This window comes from Phyllostomus discolor, chromosome 1, assembly GCF_004126475.2.
Source record: "Phyllostomus discolor isolate MPI-MPIP mPhyDis1 chromosome 1, mPhyDis1.pri.v3, whole genome shotgun sequence".
In the NCBI taxonomy this organism is placed as follows: Eukaryota; Metazoa; Chordata; class Mammalia; order Chiroptera; family Phyllostomidae; genus Phyllostomus; species Phyllostomus discolor.
In genome coordinates this window covers 52,522,777-52,545,666 of record NC_040903.2, presented here as the reverse complement: position 1 = coordinate 52,545,666, position 22,890 = coordinate 52,522,777, and the positions used below count along the sequence as shown (strand labels likewise).

Below are 22,890 nucleotides of genomic sequence, written 5' to 3'. Positions count from 1 at the left end.
GGCATGAATGCTGCCTGTTCTGTGCCTGACCTCCTAAGCTTGATCAGTTAGCCAATGACAGGTAAGATTTCCCATGGAGGGAATCACCTAAGACAGGCATGATCACATGGAGGCTTCTGGGAATAGGCTCGGGGCTGTGGAAATGAAGGGGTGATGGACATCAACCCCTGCCCCCTCGGTTTTGTCAAAGCCTGAGTCCTTGTTCTTAGAAGTGAGTAACCCAAGTCTCCTGGCTGCCTTTGTGTTCTCTGTTAACTCAGGCCTGCGGAAATAGCAGGGGCGGTGCAGCCCAGACCAGAAACAGCGGACCTCCGGGGTAATCAGGCCTGGGACATAGAATATGCAAGATCCTGTGAGATCTATTTACTGGAGGATGTTATTACATTAGAATTTGAAGGCACAGACAGGAAACCAAAACTGCTCTTTGAGCTCTATTACTCCTTTCAAATGTTAAAACTCTAATCTCTGCCCAAAGTCACAGCAGGGCTTCTGTCTGCACCTTTGTAAGTCACCTACTTCTTTTGATCTTTTCGGCCAGACTGTGAATCCACAAACTAAGCCTGTATTCTCAATAAAAATCTGCTTGGGAACGGAGACAAGGCGCTCCCCACTAGAGAGAGTGGCTGTTCCTTTCCTATTTCCCCACAGGACCTGGTTGTCTCTGTGTATGTTTTTCTCGTGGTTCAACAAGCCATCCCCAGCATTCCGTGCTCACTGCAGGTCGGTGAGCATGCGTCAAATAATGTCCAAGCTAAACAGTAACACTGAACCAGTTTTAACTTCCTGATTTTGATAATTATACCACAGTTCTTTTTTCTTAAGAAATACACACTAAAGTACTTAGGAATAAAGAGACATCATGTCTGCAATTTACAAATGGTTAATATATTATATATGATGTATTATGTATCATATGCTATATATGAAAAGTTTTATGGCACTACAACAATTATAATGCACCCAAACACTGATGGTAGCCATAGCAGCAGATATCAAAATGCTGTCTAAATCTTTAGAACCTAATATAGTGATAAAAATTAAAAAATACAAAAAGCTATCAATTAATACCACTAAAGTATGAATAACCACCTGGTTGTTTGGGTGTTGTTTAAATAGCTGGTATTTGGTCAGTTTGAGTATGTAAAATTCAACAGTGCTGGCTTTTATTTACAAAATCTGTTTAAAACTTAGATGCCAAGTAACAGTTTAAAATAATTCAGAAATTTTCATCATACACATGTGATCCCAAAATATTTTTCTATAATAAAGATTTCACATATCAAGGGGTTTAGTGGAAAATAACTAAAATATTATGTAAATAGTCAAGTACATAAAGTACTATTTATATTTCAGATCATATAATTTTTCTGCAAAATCTGTGCATATTCTCGTGATGTTTTCAAAAGGAGATCCTGACATGAATTTGCTTGATCAGTTGATGCTACAGGACAAGCTCTATAGGTTTCAGCTTCAAATTCAGCAGCATCTGGAAGGGAAAAGGTAGAATTATATTCTTTATCCAAAATACAAATAGGTGTAAGTGTGAAGAATGAAAACGTCTATGCATGACTATGACACACACACATGAGGTAACTATGGAACACAGTCTGCCCACGGCTGCACACTGAGTTATCTGCTGCTGTGGCTGTGTATCAGAGCTTCTGGTTTTCTTGTTCATCGTTCATTTGTTCAACAACCATGCGCTAAGGGAGCATGACAAGCACTGGAGTTACAGGGTGAATATGACACTGGCCACGCCTGGGCAATCATACACTATAAAAGATGAGCAGGCAGTTTCCACTCAGAGTCATAGATACAATGACTAATATTAACAGGGCAGTATTGGAGCACACAGAAGGGACATCCCAGTTTTGTGTCAGTAATGTCAACTCTTTGATGGAGGTGAGACATCTGTAAGTTGGTACCTGAAGGACAAGGAAAGAGTATGCCAGATAGACAATGAAGCAGATGCCCAGACTAGAGGTGAGGAAGAACACTTGTGGAATAAGTAGTAGTCTAGTTTGGTAGATGCTAGAGCAAAGGGGCAGAGTGGGGTGGGTGGCATCTAGAGATAAGGCTGAATTGTTTGGCGAGAACTAAATGGATTCAATGTCTGTACTCCAAGCAAAGGAATCTGAAGTTTTTCCTGAGGGTCAAAGGTAAACCAATGACAAAGTCAATGACTGGAGATTTAAATGTTGCCCCTCAGTGACTGCTATACAAACTGTAACTGCTTGACTGAGTATTACTAGGTGAGCCAGGCTACTTGGCCTGACCTCACTAGCAACAACATGAGAAGTGGGTGCAGCCCAGTTTTCTGACTAGAGTTTCAGTGTGCAGGCTGACAGATCTGCAGGTACTGTGGAGGAAAGGAAGGGGAAAGCCAGAAATGAAAGGAGATACATGGACACAGGAAATTTTTAAAAAGCTATGGAGCATGAGGAATAAATGCAAATAAGTGTATTCTTCTCTATGAATATTTATGTGTTCACATTTTTCATTCCCTGTGAGAAAATATTTAATACAGTATCTGTTACTCAAACATGGAAATGGATGCTGTTTACTATTCAGATTGTTTAAAAAAATCAATGATATCAAAATGTAATTAATAAAACATGGCAACATACCTTCTTTTAGTTCTCTAGTTAGAGTTTTTTCAAACTCCTGCTGCATCTGAAATAAGTCAAATATTATATATAGTATTGAAGTTAAATAAGAGACATTATCATAGGAATAACATATAGCTTATGAAATATATACTTTAATAATTTTATTCAACTTTTATTTATTTTTATGAGATTTCATTTATTTATTTTTAGACATGGGAGAAAGGAGAGAGAAAGAGAAGGAGAGAAAATAGGAGAGAGAAACATCACTTGGTTGCCTCTTGCACGTGCCCTGACCAGGGATGGAACCCACAAGCCAGGCATGTGCCCTGACTAGAAATTGAACCAGTGAACTTTTTCAGTTTGTTGGAGGACACTCAACCAACTGAGCCACACTGCTCAGGACTGTGTAACAATTTTAGAGACTACACCTAACTTGGGGATTGTGGAAATAAATAAATAAATAATCACATAAATAAAGTCAATTTCCACTAACTTTTAGATAATAGAGAACATAGATATATAAATGCCACTTAGATTAATCTGATAAAAAGTACAATTGATATTGATCTATTGAATAAACATGACTTCAGAAAAGTGATGTCTGATCTTATTGGTATAAAGAAGTTTAAACAAGTCAAATCATATTTTACATGGAATGCATTACTTTGCAATTGTTAGTAAAACTGCCCTTTATAAAAATTTAATCAGGGACTTCTGGTCAAGATGGCAATGTAGGTAAATGCATCACTCACATCCACAACCATAGCAAAGTTACCACTAAATTACAGAACAACCAGCACTCAGAACCTCCTGAAATCTAGCTGATTAAAAGTCCTACAATGAGGGATTTAAAGAAGCCACACTGAGACTGGAAGGAGGGGCAGAGACGCAGAATGGGCTGGTTCCACGACCATGTTCGGTGGGTAGATATCAGGAGGGATATCTTGGCTGCAGATATCCTGAGAAGTGAGGGGTTCCAGCCCCATAACATGCCCCCCAGCCCAGGATTCCAGTGCCAGGAAGAGAAGTCCCCATAGCTTCCGACTGTGAAAAGCAGTGGGGATTGAGGCTGAGTGAGACAGAGGATTTTTGGAGTTCTGAGCATTCCCCTTAAAGGGCCCACACACAGACTTTCTTGGACTCACTCCCTTTGAGCTTCAATATGGGGACAGCAGCTCAAAAAGCAAAAGAGATATCCAGGGAGGAACTGAGTTGTATGGCATCTGGACAACAGCTGGGGGCGGGGGCAGTTTTCTGCCAGACAGAAATGCTAGCAGAGGCCATTGCTCCCTTTCTGAGACCCTGGCCCACTACAGAGTGGGCAGGTGGGCACAATATCTGAGTCTCTACCAATCAGACAGACTCACAGTGTTTGCTCTGCCCGGGTGATTCCCTGAGACCCCATCCCACCCAACCAGTGGGCCCACTTAAGTTGTCTCTAGTGGCTTTTTTGTGCAAATGGCCTGTCTTGCTCATGCTTTTGACTTTCCCAAAATATTGCAAACAAGTAGCATCCAGCCTTAGCGTGCTCCATACCTCTCGCTAAGGGGCCCCAACCTAGCACTAGCGGCAGCTAGCCTTGGTTTGCATTTTGTCCTCCTCCAAGCCCAACATAAGTAGCAGCCATCTGCAGATCAATTTGTAGCTCATGCTAGTTGGCCCTGGGCAGAACACAGGGGGCAGCTGACCTTGGCCTGCACCTTCCAGGAGGCCCCAAAGTTGGTACACCCATTGGAAAGCTCTGGACCACACTGAAGCACCATCCAACCATTCCATAAGTGACACACTTGAGGGGCAGACTCAGATGGCACCAGACCCCAGGTAAGTAGGCCCTGCTCTGTGGGGTGGGTCCCTGCATAGCTGACCCTCCACAGCGGTCAATGGTCACAGCCAGTCCTTGCAGCCAAATGACCTGGGAGTAAATCCCTCCCATTGATGTACCAACAACAATCAATGCTCAACCATAAATGGAGGGTGTACACAGCCCACACAGGGGACACTCCTGGAGTGCCAGCCAAGCTTGTGTGAGTGGGGAGGTTGTGCCACTAGACCCTACAGAACACCTACTGCACAAGGCCACTCTACCAAGCCTGGGAGACACAGCAGCTCTACTAATACACAGAAACAAACACAGGGAGGCTGCCAAAATAAGGAGACAAAGAAACATGGCCCAAATGAAAGGACAGAACAAAACTCCAGAAAAATAACTAAACAAATGAGACAAGCAACCTACTAGATGCAGGGCTCAATCACTGGTTATAAGGATGCTCAGTGAACTTAGAACTACAACAGCAAAAAAAGCATGTGGAAACCATAAAAAAGAACCAGACAGAGATGAAGGATATACCAAGTGAAATGAAGAATAATTTGCACAGATTCAACAGGATAGTAGATTAAGCTAAGAATCAAATCAGCAATTTGGAATATAAGAGAGCAAAACAACACAATTAAGAACAGTTCTCTAAGGACAAGGCTGATCCTGCAGCCCCAGCAACAGCATAGCAGTGGAGGAGTCAGGGTGCAGCCCCCAAACCACAGCCCAGTACCACTGCCTCCTCCCCCCAATCCAGACCCCTCCCCAGGTGCAGCCATGCTCCCACCACCACAGACCAGGAGCAGCAGCAGAGACAAGGCCCAGCTGCCGGGCCACAACATAGCACTGCCAGTGACCACAGGGAACCAGGTAGCACCTCAGTGGGCTCACAGACTGGTTCCTCTCAACTGGCCACATCCCTCTGCCATGGTGGTGGTGCCCAGAGACCCAGATGATGGGATACAGCACCACCACCCAGGCCACCACTCTGATGTGCAAATGATGTGCAAATGTCGTGCAAATGTCCAAGGCCAGCCAGGCCCCCCACCCTCGCCAGGCCAGGCCAGGCAGCCATCCAACTCCTGCCCAGGCTTAAGTAGCAGCAGTAGGAAAAAACAAAAACTGCGCTATAGTACCATCTACTGGAAAACAAAAGAAAGAACTCCAATCATCAACCTGCTGAATTGTGAAAAGCAAAACATTCTTGGTAAGAAAAGTGTGCGCTACTTCAAACAAGCCAGCAGAGGGTCGACTTGTCAAGCAGCCTGGACCACCACGGGAAGAGTAACACAGAGAGAAAAGGACAATTCTCCAGAAAGAAACTCAAAGTAGCAAAAACTTGTGATGGAAATCATGGAGAAATCAAAATAGCAGTCATGAAGAAACTCAACAAGATACAAGAAAACTGAAAAAGGCAGGTCAGAAATAAAATTAGTGAACAGGAGTAATTTACCAAAGAGATGAAAACTATAAATAGACAAATTCTGGGGCTGAAGAACTGAATAAATAAGATAAAGAATGGATATTTTAATAACAATGATACACAATGAAAACTAGTTGCTATTTCAAGACTCCCTACCATTGCCATCTTAGTCATCAGTAATTCAAGTGCTGGCAAGATATACAGACATAAGTGAACTTCACTTAAAAAAATCAAATAGCAAAAAATTAATTTAAAATATTAACAATTTGAATATTTGCCTAATTTAACAATTTAGAAAATGGATAATTCCTCAGCAAGACATTGTATAAATACTGAAATTAAAATGCTGTTAGTAAAATAGCAATTAAGAATGTTCTTTCACATAACAAAATGACAAAAATTTTCACTTAAAAACAGAAATTAATTATTTTCGCATTACAAGATTATTTGATTCATAAAAAGGATTTATCTCAGTTTCATTTAAATAACAAAAATGCACATATGGTTAGCTGCTTGGATGTCAATCACTCCCTTATGCTTAGGGGTGGGAAATCAGGGCACAGCAAAACTTTAAAATTGTTACGAACCATCACCAATCTAAAATCCACTAGAAAGTAAGCCAGAGCATCTCCAAGAACATCACTGGTTATTAGGTAATAATATTTAATTTCCAAAATTGAGATTATATGTAACTTGTCAAAAAATTTAAAGTGCATCAGTTTCGTTACATTTGTTGGGTAAAGTTAATAACAGGCATCTCTTTAAAATGAGAGATCTGGGCACTTAAAAAAGATTGTAAAATGTGTGTCTTTTCTATATTAGCACAAATATTAAGCTTTTATTAGTGTGCATTAGCCAATGAAACAACTTGGAATTTCAACAAATTAAACACTAAAATTATATCAGAAATCTGAAGCCCAAGAGAAAAAAGATAATATAATTCACCTTGATCAAGTAAGTCTCCATGTTCTTACTTGAAGTCTGTGGCCTTGAGGTAGGAACCACCAAGTTTTCCCTTGGAGTAAAGCTTCCATAGAGCACCAAACTACTGTTAAGATTTCCAACACAAGGCATCTCCAGGCCTGGCTTTGGATGAAGAGTGCTGAGTAAAGATCTGTTCTGCTGTTTCTGCAGGAGAAGTTCAGTGTTGAGCTCTGCTAGCCTCTCGTTAGTCCTGTGAAGATTGGAAAAACAAATGCTTAGTATTTCATTTTTCCCTCAGTGACATGCATTTTTTAAAGTTGCCTCAACAGTAAATGGAATTTTCCACTGAACAGCATTGTAACACTGATAATGTGTCAGAGCAGGCCTACAGATACAAGTAGAGGTTCTAAACTGTTTTAAAGAAGTCCATGTGATTCTGGGGTGGGGAGGTTCCTGGTGATGATGGAGTAACTCACAGCAGGGAGGGGAGAGGACTGGCTCTCAGTGATGCTCTTATCAGGTGATACTTGCTGCCTTCTGGAAGGGCTGTACTTACAAGATTCTTGAGGATGCTCCTGGACATATTTAGTAAACCAGTTTAGAGATTTAAAAAAATCCTTCATAGACACTGTCAAGCATTTGCTTTCACCACTCTTGTACAATACACTCATTACCTTGGATATTTTACCCACTTGGAACCAGGCTTAATTTAGAGCAACAACCTCTGAGGGAACAAGATATCCTAGTTGGTGATCAAAGTGAACTGAAACAGCACCAGAGGCAATTACAACCTCGTTACCAAGGCACTGAAGGTGGGATCTGCCCCTTCCGTCTGCCACACACCCCCTCCACAGACCACCTGATTATTTTTAGCCATTTTGTCAGTTTTACTGCCCTTCACCCCTATGTTAACCTTTCCCTATGGAACTCCCATGTCTTCATGCAGAGAAGATAGTTTGTCTCAAGGCGCCCTCTGGTGATGATAACAAAGATCACAATCAAGAAAGTAAATTTACCAAGTGCCAGAATGCACCCAGTACTCGAACCCTTTGGGTCTAAGTTGATATCTTCCAAAAAATAATTAAACTCATTAATATTTCTATTTTAGGGAATTGAAACAAGCACTTTTATAATAAAACCATTGTCTAAATTATAAAGCTTCAAAAGCAGCTTAAAGACTAGTAGATCAGGTTGACTATATGAAAACAGGGAAGAAAACAGTCATGTAAAACCAAAACTGGGGGAGAGATGCAAACTGTCCTGGACGAACACTTGAAAGATAAGTTCATTCACTATTATCATTTCCCACATGACACTACTTAGTTAGCATCCACTTTCTACTCATCTCATGAACCTGATTCCATAAAAATTATTCTTTTGAAATGAATTAATGTGGTAAATTTGTTTTCTCTGATTCTGTGTTTTGACTTACTTGTTTAGTATATTTGCTAATGACTTTCTACTTTCTATTTCTTCCAGATAGAGTTGCTTATATTTTTCCAAATTTATTTCTTTAGAATTTTGAGAAATTTTTATTTTGGTGAGTTCAGACTCCAGATCTTTAATTCTAAGTTCCAGCTGATTTCTCATTGCAGCGTTGTGATTCTCTCTTAACTGCTCTAGGTTTTCTTGAGATGCTGCTTGTGTCTAAAGCAAATAAGAAGGATACATTTTTAAAATAAGTATAATCTGAACAATTACATTTGTTTTCCTTAGTTATGAGTCAATGATTCAGAAAGCAACTTTAAATACAAAAAAATGTAAAATGTTTATTAGCAATGTCAACTGAATTATAAATTATAAAAATAAACTTATATCTTTCTTTTATTAGTGCTCATGCATTCTGATAATTCAAAGAATAGCAGAATCAATTTAAAATAAAAACATTGAATATAAATTAATAATGATATAATTTTAAAATTGTACTTTATTTATTTTTATTCCTAATATTCTTGTTTTATACGAACTGGTCTTTAAAATAAAATGATCCTCTAGTAAGAATATTCTGAAAGATCATTTCAGCGATAATAGTGATGGAAACTGGAAATACTGAAAGACAGAAACATTCTACTTTCCTTCCTTAAATTTACGAAACAAACTGCTATTAAGTAGAGGAAAGATATACAATGTATATTTCCAAAATGTAACCTGCAGTGAAATGAATTAAAGATCAATACATTAACCTGTAAAAATAGATTGACTTCTTCTAATTTTTCTTCTATATCCTGTCTTGCTCTTTCTTCAATTTTCCGTTTATACTGTTCTAATTCACGGAATTCTACCATATTCATTTCCATATGTGTTTTGAGGTTTATTCCTTCTTGTTTCCACTTCTTCTTTTCATTCTTTAGTTTTTCACATTTCTTTTGTAATGCTTTCATAGATAGTAACTCCTGTTGAAGACATTTATTTTTTTCATCCAGATGTTGACATTTTGAAGACACAGCTTCCAGTTTTGCTGTAAGATCATCATTCTGCATGAATAAAATAAAAGAGTTTGGTTATGAAGGTGCAGACTGAGGACAGTCTAACTCAACACAAGTATCAGATTTTGAAACAAATTCAGTTGCAATAAAATGTTATAGGTACTGTAGCAGAGATTTATAATGTGAAATTTTTAATTTCTCATAATCAGAACAAAGTTAAAAAGACCAGGAGTCACAAAAAATATATTTAATGTCATCATCTTTGCCATACAACGTCTGCACTTGATTTTTACTTTTTTCTATGACTGTTTTCATGTCTTCTGCCACAAAATGACAAGTCACCTCCAAGCAGAAAGTTTCTTACCTCTTTCCCAACATAACTTTTAAAGGAGTTTTAGGGATATCATATTGAGTTATTTTATTTAGGCCTAAGTCAATAAATGCCTCCCAAGATAAAACTTCAAAAATAATAGTCTAATTAATGCATGTTATATAGATTCTAATGCCATACACCTGTAATGAACTATAAATGTTTAATGCTAATTTGAATTGCACTCCAAGAAGAAATGACTTCCAGGGTTAAGGAGAAATCATATCTTCCACTATAAAAGTTTAGTGAGATGAGCTATATATTTTTTAAAACAATAACAACAACAGGCGTAATTCAGTAGTACTATCTTGTAATTCTTTGTTACTTCCCACAAAATAAGAGAATGTGCTAAACAAAAACTTGCTGGAAATTCCATCATACTGACTTGAAAAATATTGAGTTGGTTGGAAAGTTCATTTATTTTTTATATAAAATAAAAGACATATGAGTAGTTTTCATTTTCACCAATAACTTTATTGATTTGGAATATTAAGTTGGATATCTGCCATGTGGTATATAACATTGATTGTTCTCAATGTCTCAATTTGACTGCTATCAACTTCAGTTGGTCTATCTGACCATGGAGCATCATCCAGAGAGGAATCTTCAGCATGAAAGTTTACAAACCACTTTTCACATTAAGTCTTTTTTTTTTTTGCATTTGTTGCATTTTCACCCTTCTTGAAATAATAGAGCATAATATGCTGAAAATGTTGTTTCTTCCATCTTCAATATTAAAATGGCTACACAAAAATTCACCAATTTTGATAAGTTTTTAAAAAAATGCATGCTGATATGGCAGCTGTCACAATTAAGTCTAACAAAATTGTTTTGAATGAAGTTAAGACAACTAAGCACTACTAGAGCCATCTTATGGAAAAAACCCAAATAAACTTTTTGGCTAACCCTATACTACTTTCCTTTATTTGGTAAGAAAAGGTGAGTGATAGGAGTTTTTAAAACACATCTACAGATTCTTTGGCACACCTCCCATCAAACAGGTGCTGGCTTTGTAAGTAACCAGTTCCTGGAGAATGGAATATGGTGGAACTGCTGGGTGATGTCCATGTCTGGGTGATACAGCTTCCATCTGACTTTCTCTCTCTGGGAAAGCTCACCCTGAGAACCCAGCCATGCTGTCAGGCATGCAGCAGCCCGGGCCACACACAGTCAGTCCTCATACAGGTGTTCCATCTGGGACTGCCCCAGCTACCGTCCCAATCAAGAGCCAGCTGCAACTGACAAACATGTGAATGAACAAGATGAGTCTAGTTCCCAGGTTCAAGTCATCCCAGCTGATGGCAAGTGGTAAAGAAATGCACTGGCCTCACTGAGCCTGCCCTACCTGCAGATTTGTGAACAAGATAAATGCTGTTTTGAGCCAATAGGTTTGGAGGTGGTTTATTAAGCAGCAATAAGTAACTGGCACAGATACTAATATTAAAAAGAATGCTGCCACTAAAAAACAAAAACAAAAACCTACAACACAAAAACAAAACACCATGCACATGTAGGAGTACCTTGAAACAAGAGGCAGGTACAACCTGAAATAATGTGCAGAAGCATGAAAATAAAAACCAAAAGGGTTTCCTAGAGATGGTTAGTGGAAGCCTGATGGCCCCTGAAGAGGCTGACAGCAAAGGCTGCCAGGCCAGTGAGCAAAAGTCCCTTGAAACCTGGATGGAAGGGGACTCTTGTCATGAAGCTGCTGAAAGTAAAATCAATACAGAAGTTATGCTAAAGAAAGACTATTAGCTCTGGTTGATATGGCCCAGTGGATTGAGTGCCAGCCTGTGAACTGAAAGTTTGCAGGTTTGATTCCCAGTCAGGGCACATGCCTGGATTGTGGGCCAGGTCCCCAGTTGGGGGTGTGTGAGAGACAACTGAGAGATGTATCTCTCATACACTGATATTTCTCTCCCTCTCTTTTTCCCTCCATTCCCACTCTCTAAAAGTAAATAAATAAAATCTTTTAAAAACAAGTATAAAAGAACCAGGACTTATTGTTTTCAAATAGCCATTTCTGGTTGATAGCTTCTCCCACATGTCTGACTGTCAAGTAATGCTAAAATAAAGAACAGGCTTCTGGGCTAAGATCAAATCCAGGTGCTTCCAGGAAAACACGGTCTAAGGAGGAAGCCAAGAATGGAAAACTCTTAACATCTCAGGAAGATTTCAGGTGATTCTCAAATTCCTTTAAGGATCATGGGATCTTTAATACTGTCTTACAATAGGAAGCTTGAGATGAAGATCTTATCCCAAATCAATTTGTAAGAGTGGTTTTCTAATGCCATGAACCCCAATAAAATTCACAGGAAACTCAAAGCTTCTAAGAGAGTTGTAGAAGCAGAAACCCTGCTTGCTAGCTTGTTCTAAAGGAGAGTAAGACAGGACACAATAAAAAGAGGCCTGTGTATCACAGATGTTCTACAGGGAGGAAGCAGGCAGAGAAAGGAGCTGCAAGCACAGGCCATTGCTGATGAAAAGGATGAACAGTGAGCTCAGAGGGAGCAGCCGAGGGCTGTGGAGAAGCAGTCCATGGGCAGGACTGAGTTTTCCTTTCCCCTGTCAGTGAGGAAATAGAGAACATTATGAAATCATTTAAAAATCTCACTAGTAAAACAAATACTGTGTCCATTGTCACTATTAGACACAATTTCTCATCTGCCTTACTTCAAGCTTGTTTGTACTAAAAGGTAAAACCATCTCATCTTTACGTTACACCACAATGTTTCTCCACAGCACATAAATTGACTTTAAAATTTTGAAATTCAAAAGGAGATAGTCCAGGTTTTATTTTTTGGGAGGTGACTAACTTACTCTCCTTGAGAGCAGCACCATTGAGTAGAGCAAAACCTGCAAAAAAATCCACGATGGTGATACTTTCACCTGTTTTCAAGCTTTTTAAAAAACTGAGTATTGGGGTGACATCAGTTCATAAACCATACAGGTTTCAAGTGTACAATTCAATAAAATATCATCTACACACTGTACTGTGTGCCCACTGCCCCAAAGTTTCTCTTCTGCCCCATTTTCCCTTCCCTTACCCACCTCCACCCACCTGCCACCCCCTTTTCCCGCGGGCTATCACCACACTGTTATCAGGGTCTATGTGTTTATACATACAATTTTTTCTTAATCCCTTCATCTTTTCATCTAGCCCCCCAACCCCACTCCCTTCTGACAGTCTGTTCTCTGTATCTATACTTCTGTTTCTATTTTGTCACTTTATTTTGTTCATTAGATTCCACATGTAAGTGAGATCACATGGCATTTGTCTTTCACCAAATGGCTCATTTCACTTAGCATAATAATCTCCACGTGTATCCATGCTGTCGCAAAAGGTAAAATTTCCTTCTTTTCAATGGTCAAGTAGTATTCCATCATGTGCATGTACTAGATTTTTTTACCCACTCATCTACTGATGGACACTTGGACTGTTTCTAGCTCTTGGCTATTGTAAATATTGCTGCTAAAAACATCAGTGTGTGTGTTCTGGGTTTCTTCAGATATATTCCCAGAAGTAGGATTGCTGGGTCAAAGGCAGTTCCATTTTTAATTTTTTGAGGTATCTTCATACTGCTTTCCATAGTGGTTGCATCAGTTTGCATTCCCACCAACAGTGCACTAGGGTTCCCTTTCCCCCACATCCTCAACAGCGCTCGTTGTTTGTTGTTTTATTGAAGATGGCCATTCTGACTGGTGTGAGGGGGATATCTTATTGTTGTTTTAATTTGCATCTTTCTGATGATTAGTGATGTTGAGCATTTTTTCATATGTCTGCTGGCCATCTGCATGTCCTTGTTGGAGAAGTGTTTATTCAGGTCCTCTGCCCATTTTTTAATTGGATCATTTGTCTCCTTTATGTTGAGTTGTATTAGTTCTTTATACATTTTGGATATTAACTCCTTATCAGATGGATCATTGGTAAATATGTTCTTCTATTCAGTGGGTTTTCTTTTCATTTTGTTGACTTCTTTTGCTGTGCAAAAGCTTTTTATTTTGATGTAGTCCCATATGTTTATTTTTCCTTTGTTTTCCCTGTCCAGGAGATATATCAGCAAAAATACTGCTAAGAGAAATGTCTGAAACATTACTGCCTATGTTTTTTCTAGGATTTTATGGTTTCATGACTTACATTTAAGTCTTTAATCCATTTTGAGTTTATTCTTGTGTATGGTGTATTTGGTGGTCTAGTTTCATTTTTTTTGTATGTATCTGTCTGATTTTGCCAATACCATTTACTGAAGAGGGGCAGTGAAATCTGTCAATGAGTCTATGAATTATGAGTTAAACACAATGAAGTAAATGGCTAAGTCAGCAGACCCTGTTACCAGGATTTAATGGAATAGTAATGAAGTTAGAGGCACTGGGTTAGAGACTAAAGGTTTAAATGGAGAAAAAGAGGAATGAATATTATCTCTGTAAGATTACTTTCCCATCACATCAGAACTAGCATCAAGAGGCAAAAGATCTTCACAAAAGTAGAGTTAAGGACATTCCACTACACTGACTTTAATATTACATAAAACTGGTAATATGCAAGATGACCAGGAAAGAGTTCTCATAAAATTTGATTCAGTACTGGAATAAGGACAGACATACAGATCAATGAGTTAGATGGGAGAATACAAAAATTAACCCTCACATTTATGGCTAAGTGCTTTTCAAGAAGGGTATCAAACAATTAAATCAGACATGAATAGTCTTTTTAACAAATGGCATTGGGACAACTGGATATTTGCATGCAAAAGAATAAAATTAGACCGCTACTTCATACCATAGATAAAAATTACCTCAAAATGTAAAACCTAAAACTATAAAACTCTTAGAAGAAAATACAGGTGTATATCTTCATGACTGGATTTGGATATTTTTCTTAGATGTGAAACCAAAAGACAAAAATACTGTAGATTACCTAGACTTCATCATAATCCAAAACCTCTGTGTTTTAAAGGATACTATCAAGAAACTGATAAGGTAATCTAGTGAGTGGGAGAAATATTTAAAAATCTTGTATCTAATAACAGATTTGTATCTAGGATATATATAAAAAATCTTACAATTCAATAATAAAAAGCAATCCAAATGGGCAAAATAACTGAATGGACACTTCTTCAAATAAGATATACAAATGGATAATAAGCATGCAAAAAGACAGTCAACACCATTAGTCACTAGAAAATTGCAAATCAAAACCACAATAAGATGCCATTTCACTCTTTCTAGGATAGCTATAATCAAAAGACAGGTAATGACAAGTGTTGGCAAGAATGTGGACAAACTGGAAACCTTACACTGCAAATAAAAATGAAAATGGTGCAGCCGCTTTGGCAAACAGTCTGGCTGTACCTCAACAGTTTAAAGATATGACCAACTATTCTATTTATAAATATATTCCCAAGAGAACAGAAACATAGGTTCACTTAAGAATTTGGCCATGAGTGTTCACAGCAGCATTATTAACAATGTCAATGAGTGAAAACAATCCACAGGTCCATCAAATGATGAATAGATAAAAAATTGTAGCTACTACATATGATGAAATGTTATTCAGCAATAAACAGAAATTAAGTACTAATGATACCTTAAAAACATTATGCTAAATTAAAAAGGCAGTCACAAAGGACCGCATATTATGTGATTCCACTGATATGAAAGGCCCAGAAGAGACAAACCTGTGGAGACAGAGAGTATAGCAGTGGCTCCCGAAGGCTAGAGAGAGTGTGGACGTGGAAACTGGCACAGGGTGTTTGCTGAAGGGCACAGGGTTACTCTTTAGGGAGATGAAGATGTTCTCAAATTGATTATGATGATGACCATGTAACTCTGAATATACAAAAAGCCACAAAAGTGCACACTGTCAATGAGTGAACTGTGGAGTATACTCATTATATTTCAATAAAGCTGCTAACCAAAAAAATCTTTGGATCTCATGCCGGTGCTTGGGCTCCTGTCATGGTATGGTTCTTGCTGGGGCTCCAGACACAGGAGAGTTAGCAGTAATCCTTTTGTACAGTAAAATGACAAAAAAGCTCTTTCACTGACATTGCGTATAAAAACTAGTAGAAAGGTTTGTATTTCACTGTTCAAAGCACTGAATGATATATAATTCCCCAAATTAGGTGATTTTAGGGTCCCAAAACTGATTAAAAATTACCTTATGTTTTAACATATTAATCTGAATATCCACTTCAGTTTGATTTGGTTTTAAATCTCCAGGGAAACTAAGCTCTCCATTTTCATATTCACTTAGCTTCCTTCTTGTAATTTTTAAGAGTTTCTTAAATCTGCAGAAATGCACAAAATAAGTCAAATTCTTTAAGGTAAATACTTAATAATTATTTTAACAGATATTATGTCCTGTCATATAAAATAAACAAATCTATAAATTATAATCTTTTCATTTGTTCCAATTTAATAGTTTGAAAGCACATTATCTAAATTATTATCTTATGTAAATAAAATGAAAAAATTCATTACATATGATATAGTGTTAATATTGTAACCACAGCATTCTTATGTTATTAATATTCATTAATAACATACTATTTCATATGTTAATATAAAACATTAACCTATTATTAAATATCAACTAGAAACCAGAGATCAGAATCCAAAGTGGAGAAGAAAAGCATAATTATATGCCAATGTTTTGAAAGACACAAAAATATATTTTGTTACCTAATGATGACAGTTTAAAAAAAGAAAAGTACCAGTGGAAAACATGAAGGAGATCATTCAAAACAGAAAGAGAAGCAGGAAAGAAAAATCTTTGAAGTTTTAGTTGAAGGGAAATTGGGAAAGGGGCAGGGTTGTAGAAGAAAGGAATCAGAGATAATGTGTAACAGTCTCCTCAAGACTGTTTTAAGAGGAGACATTTGCTAGCACAATGTTAACAGAGTGAAAAGGAAACAAAGCAATGTAGAGAAAGACACTTAAATGAGAGGAAAAACACTGATGAGAAACAGAGAACAAACTGGAACACTCGGTGAATAAACAGAAAGGAAGCCTGTGGGGGCTTCCCAGACATTGGGAAAGATGCCATTACTTTTTTATATGAGTGGTAGAAACAGGATTACTCAACTTCTTTAAGTTGTATGTACATTTTTGTATGTGTGATATATTTTATAACTAAAAAGAAGAAAATGAACCAAATGAAGATCTCTTAAGACTGTTAAACAATGACACAGATGAGTTTCCAGGTATTAAACTATCTGAATGCTGAAGAAAAGCATACCACTAAAAGAGGAAAAATTACCTAAGACAGCAAAGATATCTTGCAGAAATAAAAATGCAAGGTAGATGTGAAAAGTGCAGCTCACAGGGTATGCAAAAAGTGTTCTCATTATTGTTTTAGGAATCATTAAAGAGTAAGCAGAATCTTTTGGCATTAAAAAAGTTTCAGATTGTGCTGTGAGATGGTGAAGCAAATTTTTAAATAGGAAAATATAATTATGAAAATCACAGATAGAGAATAAATTTGTATTTCAGTATTAATAAAGTAAAATGACAGTTAAATCTTAATGTAGGAATGGTCTGAAACATTAAAGTCTTACCCGGTTATCTCTTTTTCTAATTCACTATTTTTCTTCATTTCTTGATCCAAGTTATATTCCAGAGATTGTTTTAATTCAATATATTTCTTTAACTGTTCCCTTTCATCCTGAGACTTTGAAAAACATTTTAAATAAAATTATTTTAAAAAATCTAGACATTCACTCATCTTATTATGTATCATGAGTTCATGAATAATATGTGTAGACAGGTTTATAAAATGGAGTTTTTAAACATGATGCCAATATGAACAGATTTCAAAACTAATGACTCCTTACTGCAGCTTATATTGACTTTACATTTTCATCATTTTCTCTCTGGATCTTAAATTGCCAACATTTGTTAAAATGGAGGTTTTTACATGTAAAACACAAAGTATTAAATATTTTTAAGAGAGTGGCTACACAGACATTTTAATTTCTAAAGATGCCCAAGGAATATTTTCACCAATATTTCAAGATAGGCCAGATTCTGTTAAAGCACATCTTACTAAAATAATCTTTGGAAACTCCCATGCAGCCCCGTCACCTTCAGATGACAGCCTGATGTCAGCATGAGACGGAGACTCTCACTCTCTGTGAGCATTGTTTCAGGGTTCGGCTTCTCTTTATTTGAAAAGCAAAGTGTTTCCTTTTCTCTTTAAATAAAATTTGTCTCTCTACATTTTATAAAAACATCACTTTTACTTCATTCTTGCAGTTTTTCCCATCTCATCAACTTTAATATCCTTTAATGCAAGGTCTCATCCACATACTCATGCTTCCACCCTTCCTCTCTTCTTTTACACAAGAATCTGACTTCCAATTCCATAATTGCACTAACAAATTTCTGAGGGTCACCTTTTTCTTCAGTCCTTATCCTGCTTTACTTCTCAGCAGCAACTGGTAATGGTGACCCTCCCTCTGCTCCTCTAACCCCAATTCATTTCTAAACAGTGACCCTAATGAACGAGTCCTGGACTCTTTCTATTCTTTTTTTTTTTTTTTTTAAAGTCAGAGTTCCTTAAATCTCAACACTTCAAACCAGATTCCCTAATCAACATTTCCAGCAATGACCCCTTTCCTGAGGTTATCTGTCCTGTTCTCTCTCCCTTCTAGTTTCTCATAGACAATATCCTCAACCATACACTCATAAACCATGACTTTGTAGGGATTTCCTTTGTGGATAGCTAATCCTGTACAATTTATGTTGATTCTCATTGGTGTTACTTTGAGTGTGGTGGTACTTTCTGATCTTAGGGGCACCCTCCCCCTCAGGATGTTGACCAGAATACTGTGTTGTTTTTCTCTTATAATACAAAACATTTTACAGGCATCAGATTATTAATTATTTGCCTTTATTAAAAAAATAATTTCCTATTCCATAGATATCTGATCTATGGAACCCTTCTGAAGTTGTTTTCATATGCACACTCAACTACATTGTTTGAAAGCTTGACAAAGCCAGAGCTATCTTCTTGCCAATTTAGATTCTTCACCTTGGCATTGTGCTGATCAACTATCTCAGCTCACGTAGTCTCAGGCCTGGGGAGTCATGATGTGAGAACCTTCTAGAGAAGTTAGGGCTATTGACTAAAATTGGTGGGAAGTTGTCTTATTAAATTTTTGACTCACAGAGTAGACCTTATGGTGGCTAATGATTATATGTCATTAATCTAATTCGTTTCTATAGGTATCTACAAAAAAAATCCCCTATTATTTTTGCATAAGCTCATCAATTTTGGGAATTCTTACATGTTTTTCAGTTTTTGATACCTTATAGATTTCTGTATGAAACTGTAAGGTGACACCACCTGGCACTCTAATTCACAGAAGACTCCTTATCAATACATTATCATTTCATTTGTATGAAAAGTACGCTAGTACAACATGACTTACTCATATAAAGTCTAAAAAATAATTTTCAATGGTTCTTCATCTGCAAGAAGAACCAGTCAACACAATGTTCTAGTTCCCCTGATAGGTATGTTTGTATATTGAAACTGCATGGACTGAGCTGTTGTGACAGAAAGAAACTAGCTGGTAGGTGCATCAGCCTCACTGCTCCAACTTCGGGTTCACAATGCAGTCTTCTGATCTTAAATAATAGGTAGCCTCTCCTACACAGGAAAGTATGATTGGCAGAAGAATCCTGTTATACTTAGTAAATAGCTGTGTAGTTTTCACCATTCACCAGTTAATTGGAGTCCTGGATTACACAGCCATCTTTTCTGAGATGGGATTGTCAGTCTTTGAAAGGCTGATTAACACAAGTGAATAGTCTCTAAGCTTGCAATGCTAGGAGCACTATGTTGCTATGTAAGGCCCTGATTGAGCAGCCATTTCTATTTTTCACTGGCATCTCTTTTCTTTTTCAAAATCCAGCAAAGGGAAGAAATGCACTCCTTTCACAAAACACTTACATGATGGCTTAGTACTCATTCTTGATGAAGAGAACATATTACAGCATTAAAAGCAATTCATTCTCAAAATCTCTGAAGGATTTAGATTACAAGAGAAATTCAGAATTCTACATTAAATCATTACTCAAATTTCTGGAATCCAACAAACATTTGTATTCCAATGTCTATAGTAGCATTATCAACAATAGCCAAAAGGTGGAAAAACCTAAACGTTGAACAAATGAATGCATAAACAAAATGTGGTATATGTCAAATATTGCCTCTAGACTACCACAATCTTTTTAATTAAAATCTTACTAGAAAAATAATTAATTTTATGAATTCAATTCCTTTACAAACAGGAATTACATTACTAGTAACAAGTATTATATGAATATAACAAATATTTTTAACAATGACTTTTCATATTGCCCCAAATATTTTATACACTACTACTACAGAAATAAAAATTCCTTTTCATATGGTGGAAATTAAGAGATTGACTTACCAAATTTTCACCTACCAGGACTGTCTGAAGCTGTTCAATTTTCAGTGATTGCTCTTTGATTGTAGCTTTTAAGTTGGCATTTTCAATTTCAAACCTACAATGTACATTTTAAAATAATTATTTTCACATATCAACTCAAAAGATATCAGACAATTTCTGAATAAACATCTAAAGGTGCAATTACATAAAGTCTTAAAATTTGAAAAGTAGATGAATTGGCAATTACTTGTGCTATTTTTCTGGTTGTATTTTGTGCAAATCTGCAAAATTTAGAGGTAATGTACACAAATTATGCATTTTAAAATATTTCAAAACTGAAATATTTATTCAGCTTGACACTGATGTATTTCTTATGGTAACTTATCTAGTTCTCACACTACACTGCTCATGTGCTTTATAAGCACTCATGTTATTTTCTGTGCTGCTTTATACTTTTGCGTGTGATCTTGTGTCTCCTCAGCATATCTTTCGGCCGCTGCACATCGATCCTCTGCTTCTTGTAACTAAAATAAAGAAAAAAATACTTTTAACTATTGATAATCTAGCACACATCTAATTGTTTTTGTAACTTAACTTTTATTGGGCAACAAGTACACACTTTCATCTACATTTTCTTTATGGCTACCTGGTGCCAAAACAGCAGAGCTGGGTTGTGACAACAGAGACTTCATGCACCAAACAGCCTAAAATATTTACAACCTGGTCCTTTACAGAAAAGATCACTGACCACTTCTCTAGTACTTAAACTAAATCATTACTCATGTTCTTAACTTATATTTTATCAGATAAATATACAAATTTATAAACTGGTCAAATGGGAAAAACAGAAAATGATGATAAACATTCATTCTTTGTATTCCAAGCACCACATCAAGTACAAGTTTAAACATTCACAAATGTGAATAAGCATGGCTATTCCAGTGATTATCAAAGTTAACATGCTACTTTCAGTGACAACGAGATGCTCCACTAGCCTCAGAGGTAGTACCTACATGGGAGCCAGAACGCCTGGGTTTGATTCCCACAACCTCCAGTTATTAGCTGTGTCACCTTGAGCAAATCACTTAAACTTTCTGTGTCTCACTTTCTTCATCTGTATAATGGAGATAATAATGCTATTTACCTCACTGTGATTTCGGGAAGATTAAATTACGGAATATATGTAAAGTAACTAGAAGAGTACATGGCCTATAATAAACTCTAAGGGTCTACACTTATTGTTGCTGTATATTAAGTTCTAATAAAATTTTATACTTCAGGCAGATGGCAATGGAGGTGGTCTCTTGTACAAGTTACAATGAAATCATTCTTCGTACCACTGACAACGGCAGCCAATGGGGAGCATGAGGCCCAGGCTATATCCCCAGTGCTTCAGAAAGCTTTCACCAAGGCCACCCATCAACAGTACCTTTCTGCTTATAACAATTTATAACTTACCTCCTCTCTGTACTACTCAGCGGGTGATAATCAGGAGCAATGCAAATAGCACCTCCGTTGAGTACATCATGCACATGACCTGACAGTCAGGGTAAAGCCACTGACATGAAGATAAGGGGCTCGATGCTAAATCAAAGTTCCCAGACCTACTCATCCCCAGCCACTGGTTATGTCGGGCTGCTTAGGCAAGTACTCTGATGAGCAGATTAAAGTGATATGGAATGGCATATCGGAAAAGCCCTTCCCAGAGATTTACAGTTGGTAAAGTGCTATAAAGCTCTAAATCCCAGTTCTGGCTGCACAGTGAAGGAAGGCTGATTTCTATTTTTTCCCCTGACATAAGGGTAAAAAAAATGAGCTTCTGATTATATTTAATTCCAATTATCTATTATATTTATACTTAATTGCTTAAAATACATCAAGAATAAAAGTTTAATTACATCAATGTCTCCAAGAAGACAGTATTGGTGTGGTATAGAGTAATTTTATCCTACCAATAGCTAAGCTAAAATATTTTCAATTTACTCATACACAAAGATAAGGCCATCATATCAAATAATATACTCCACAGACAAATTTATACTTAGAAACACAAGATTATGTCTCATGGAAAAAAATAAATCAATGTAAAATTTGAGGCTAAATTGTTCTGCACAGACAAGATGACAAGTGCTGGAAAGAGTGAGGTCAACGAGAGTTAGAGCAGTCAGAGAACGCTTCATGGAGAAGGGAGTTTGGGAGCCAGGTCGAAAGGGATGTCGGATTAGGCAAGAGGAATGGAAACTGAAAAGACAGAATGGACAGCATGAGTAAAGGCTGAGAAATGCTGAAATCAGCCCAATAAAATCCAATGGCAGGGAGATAAAAACATAGGTTCACACAATGACCTATGCACTCATGTTCACAGAACAGCCAGGAAGTGAAAACAACACAAGGTTTCATTGCCTGGTGAATGGATAATTGGCTTAGCCACACAATGAAGTATTGTTCCACAATACAAAGAAATAAATAAAATATTGATGTACCATAATATGCTTGAACCTTGAAAATGTGACATTAAGTGGAAGAAGCCAGTCACAAATACTGCATGTTGTGTGGTTCTATGTGTGTGAACTATCCAGAACAGGCAAATCTATAGAGACAGAAAGTACACTGGTTGTGCCTGGTGGCAGGGGAGATGCGAAGCTGGGAGTGACAGCTACAGAATGTGGAGTGTGTTTTTGGAGTGATGAAAGTGTTCTATAATTGAGTGAGGTGACAGATGCATAACTAAATATGTCAAAATATATTGAGTGAACAATTAAAATGGGCAAATGATATGATATGTGAGTTATATCAATACAATTAAAAAAAAAGCCAATGGTGGATCTAAATTTAATTTTATTAATTCTCTGTTATGGATGTGCATACTACAATGATCTGAATTATTTCCATGCTTTTATA

The 22,890-nt window shown here is 37.0% G+C and overlaps 1 protein-coding gene across 1 annotated transcript in view; it reads right to left on the bottom strand.

Annotated features, from left to right (window-relative positions):
• Positions 1-1,240: 1,240 nt before the first annotated feature.
• Positions 1,241-22,890, bottom strand: part of LOC114492403 (ankyrin repeat domain-containing protein 26-like) — a 108,184-nt gene continuing 86,534 nt past the window's right edge. Inside the window, exons 26-34 of the mRNA XM_036022578.1 lie at positions 20,443-20,513; positions 20,011-20,104; positions 17,125-17,237; positions 15,726-15,855; positions 8,953-9,243; positions 8,202-8,416; positions 6,791-7,019; positions 2,628-2,673; positions 1,241-1,486 (exon numbers count right to left, since the gene is read on the bottom strand). Of these exons, the coding sequence (XP_035878471.1) occupies positions 1,350-1,486; positions 2,628-2,673; positions 6,791-7,019; positions 8,202-8,416; positions 8,953-9,243; positions 15,726-15,855; positions 17,125-17,237; positions 20,011-20,104; positions 20,443-20,513 (1,326 nt within the window). The 3' untranslated portion in view covers positions 1,241-1,349. The remainder of the gene's footprint in view (positions 1,487-2,627; positions 2,674-6,790; positions 7,020-8,201; positions 8,417-8,952; positions 9,244-15,725; positions 15,856-17,124; positions 17,238-20,010; positions 20,105-20,442; positions 20,514-22,890) is intronic.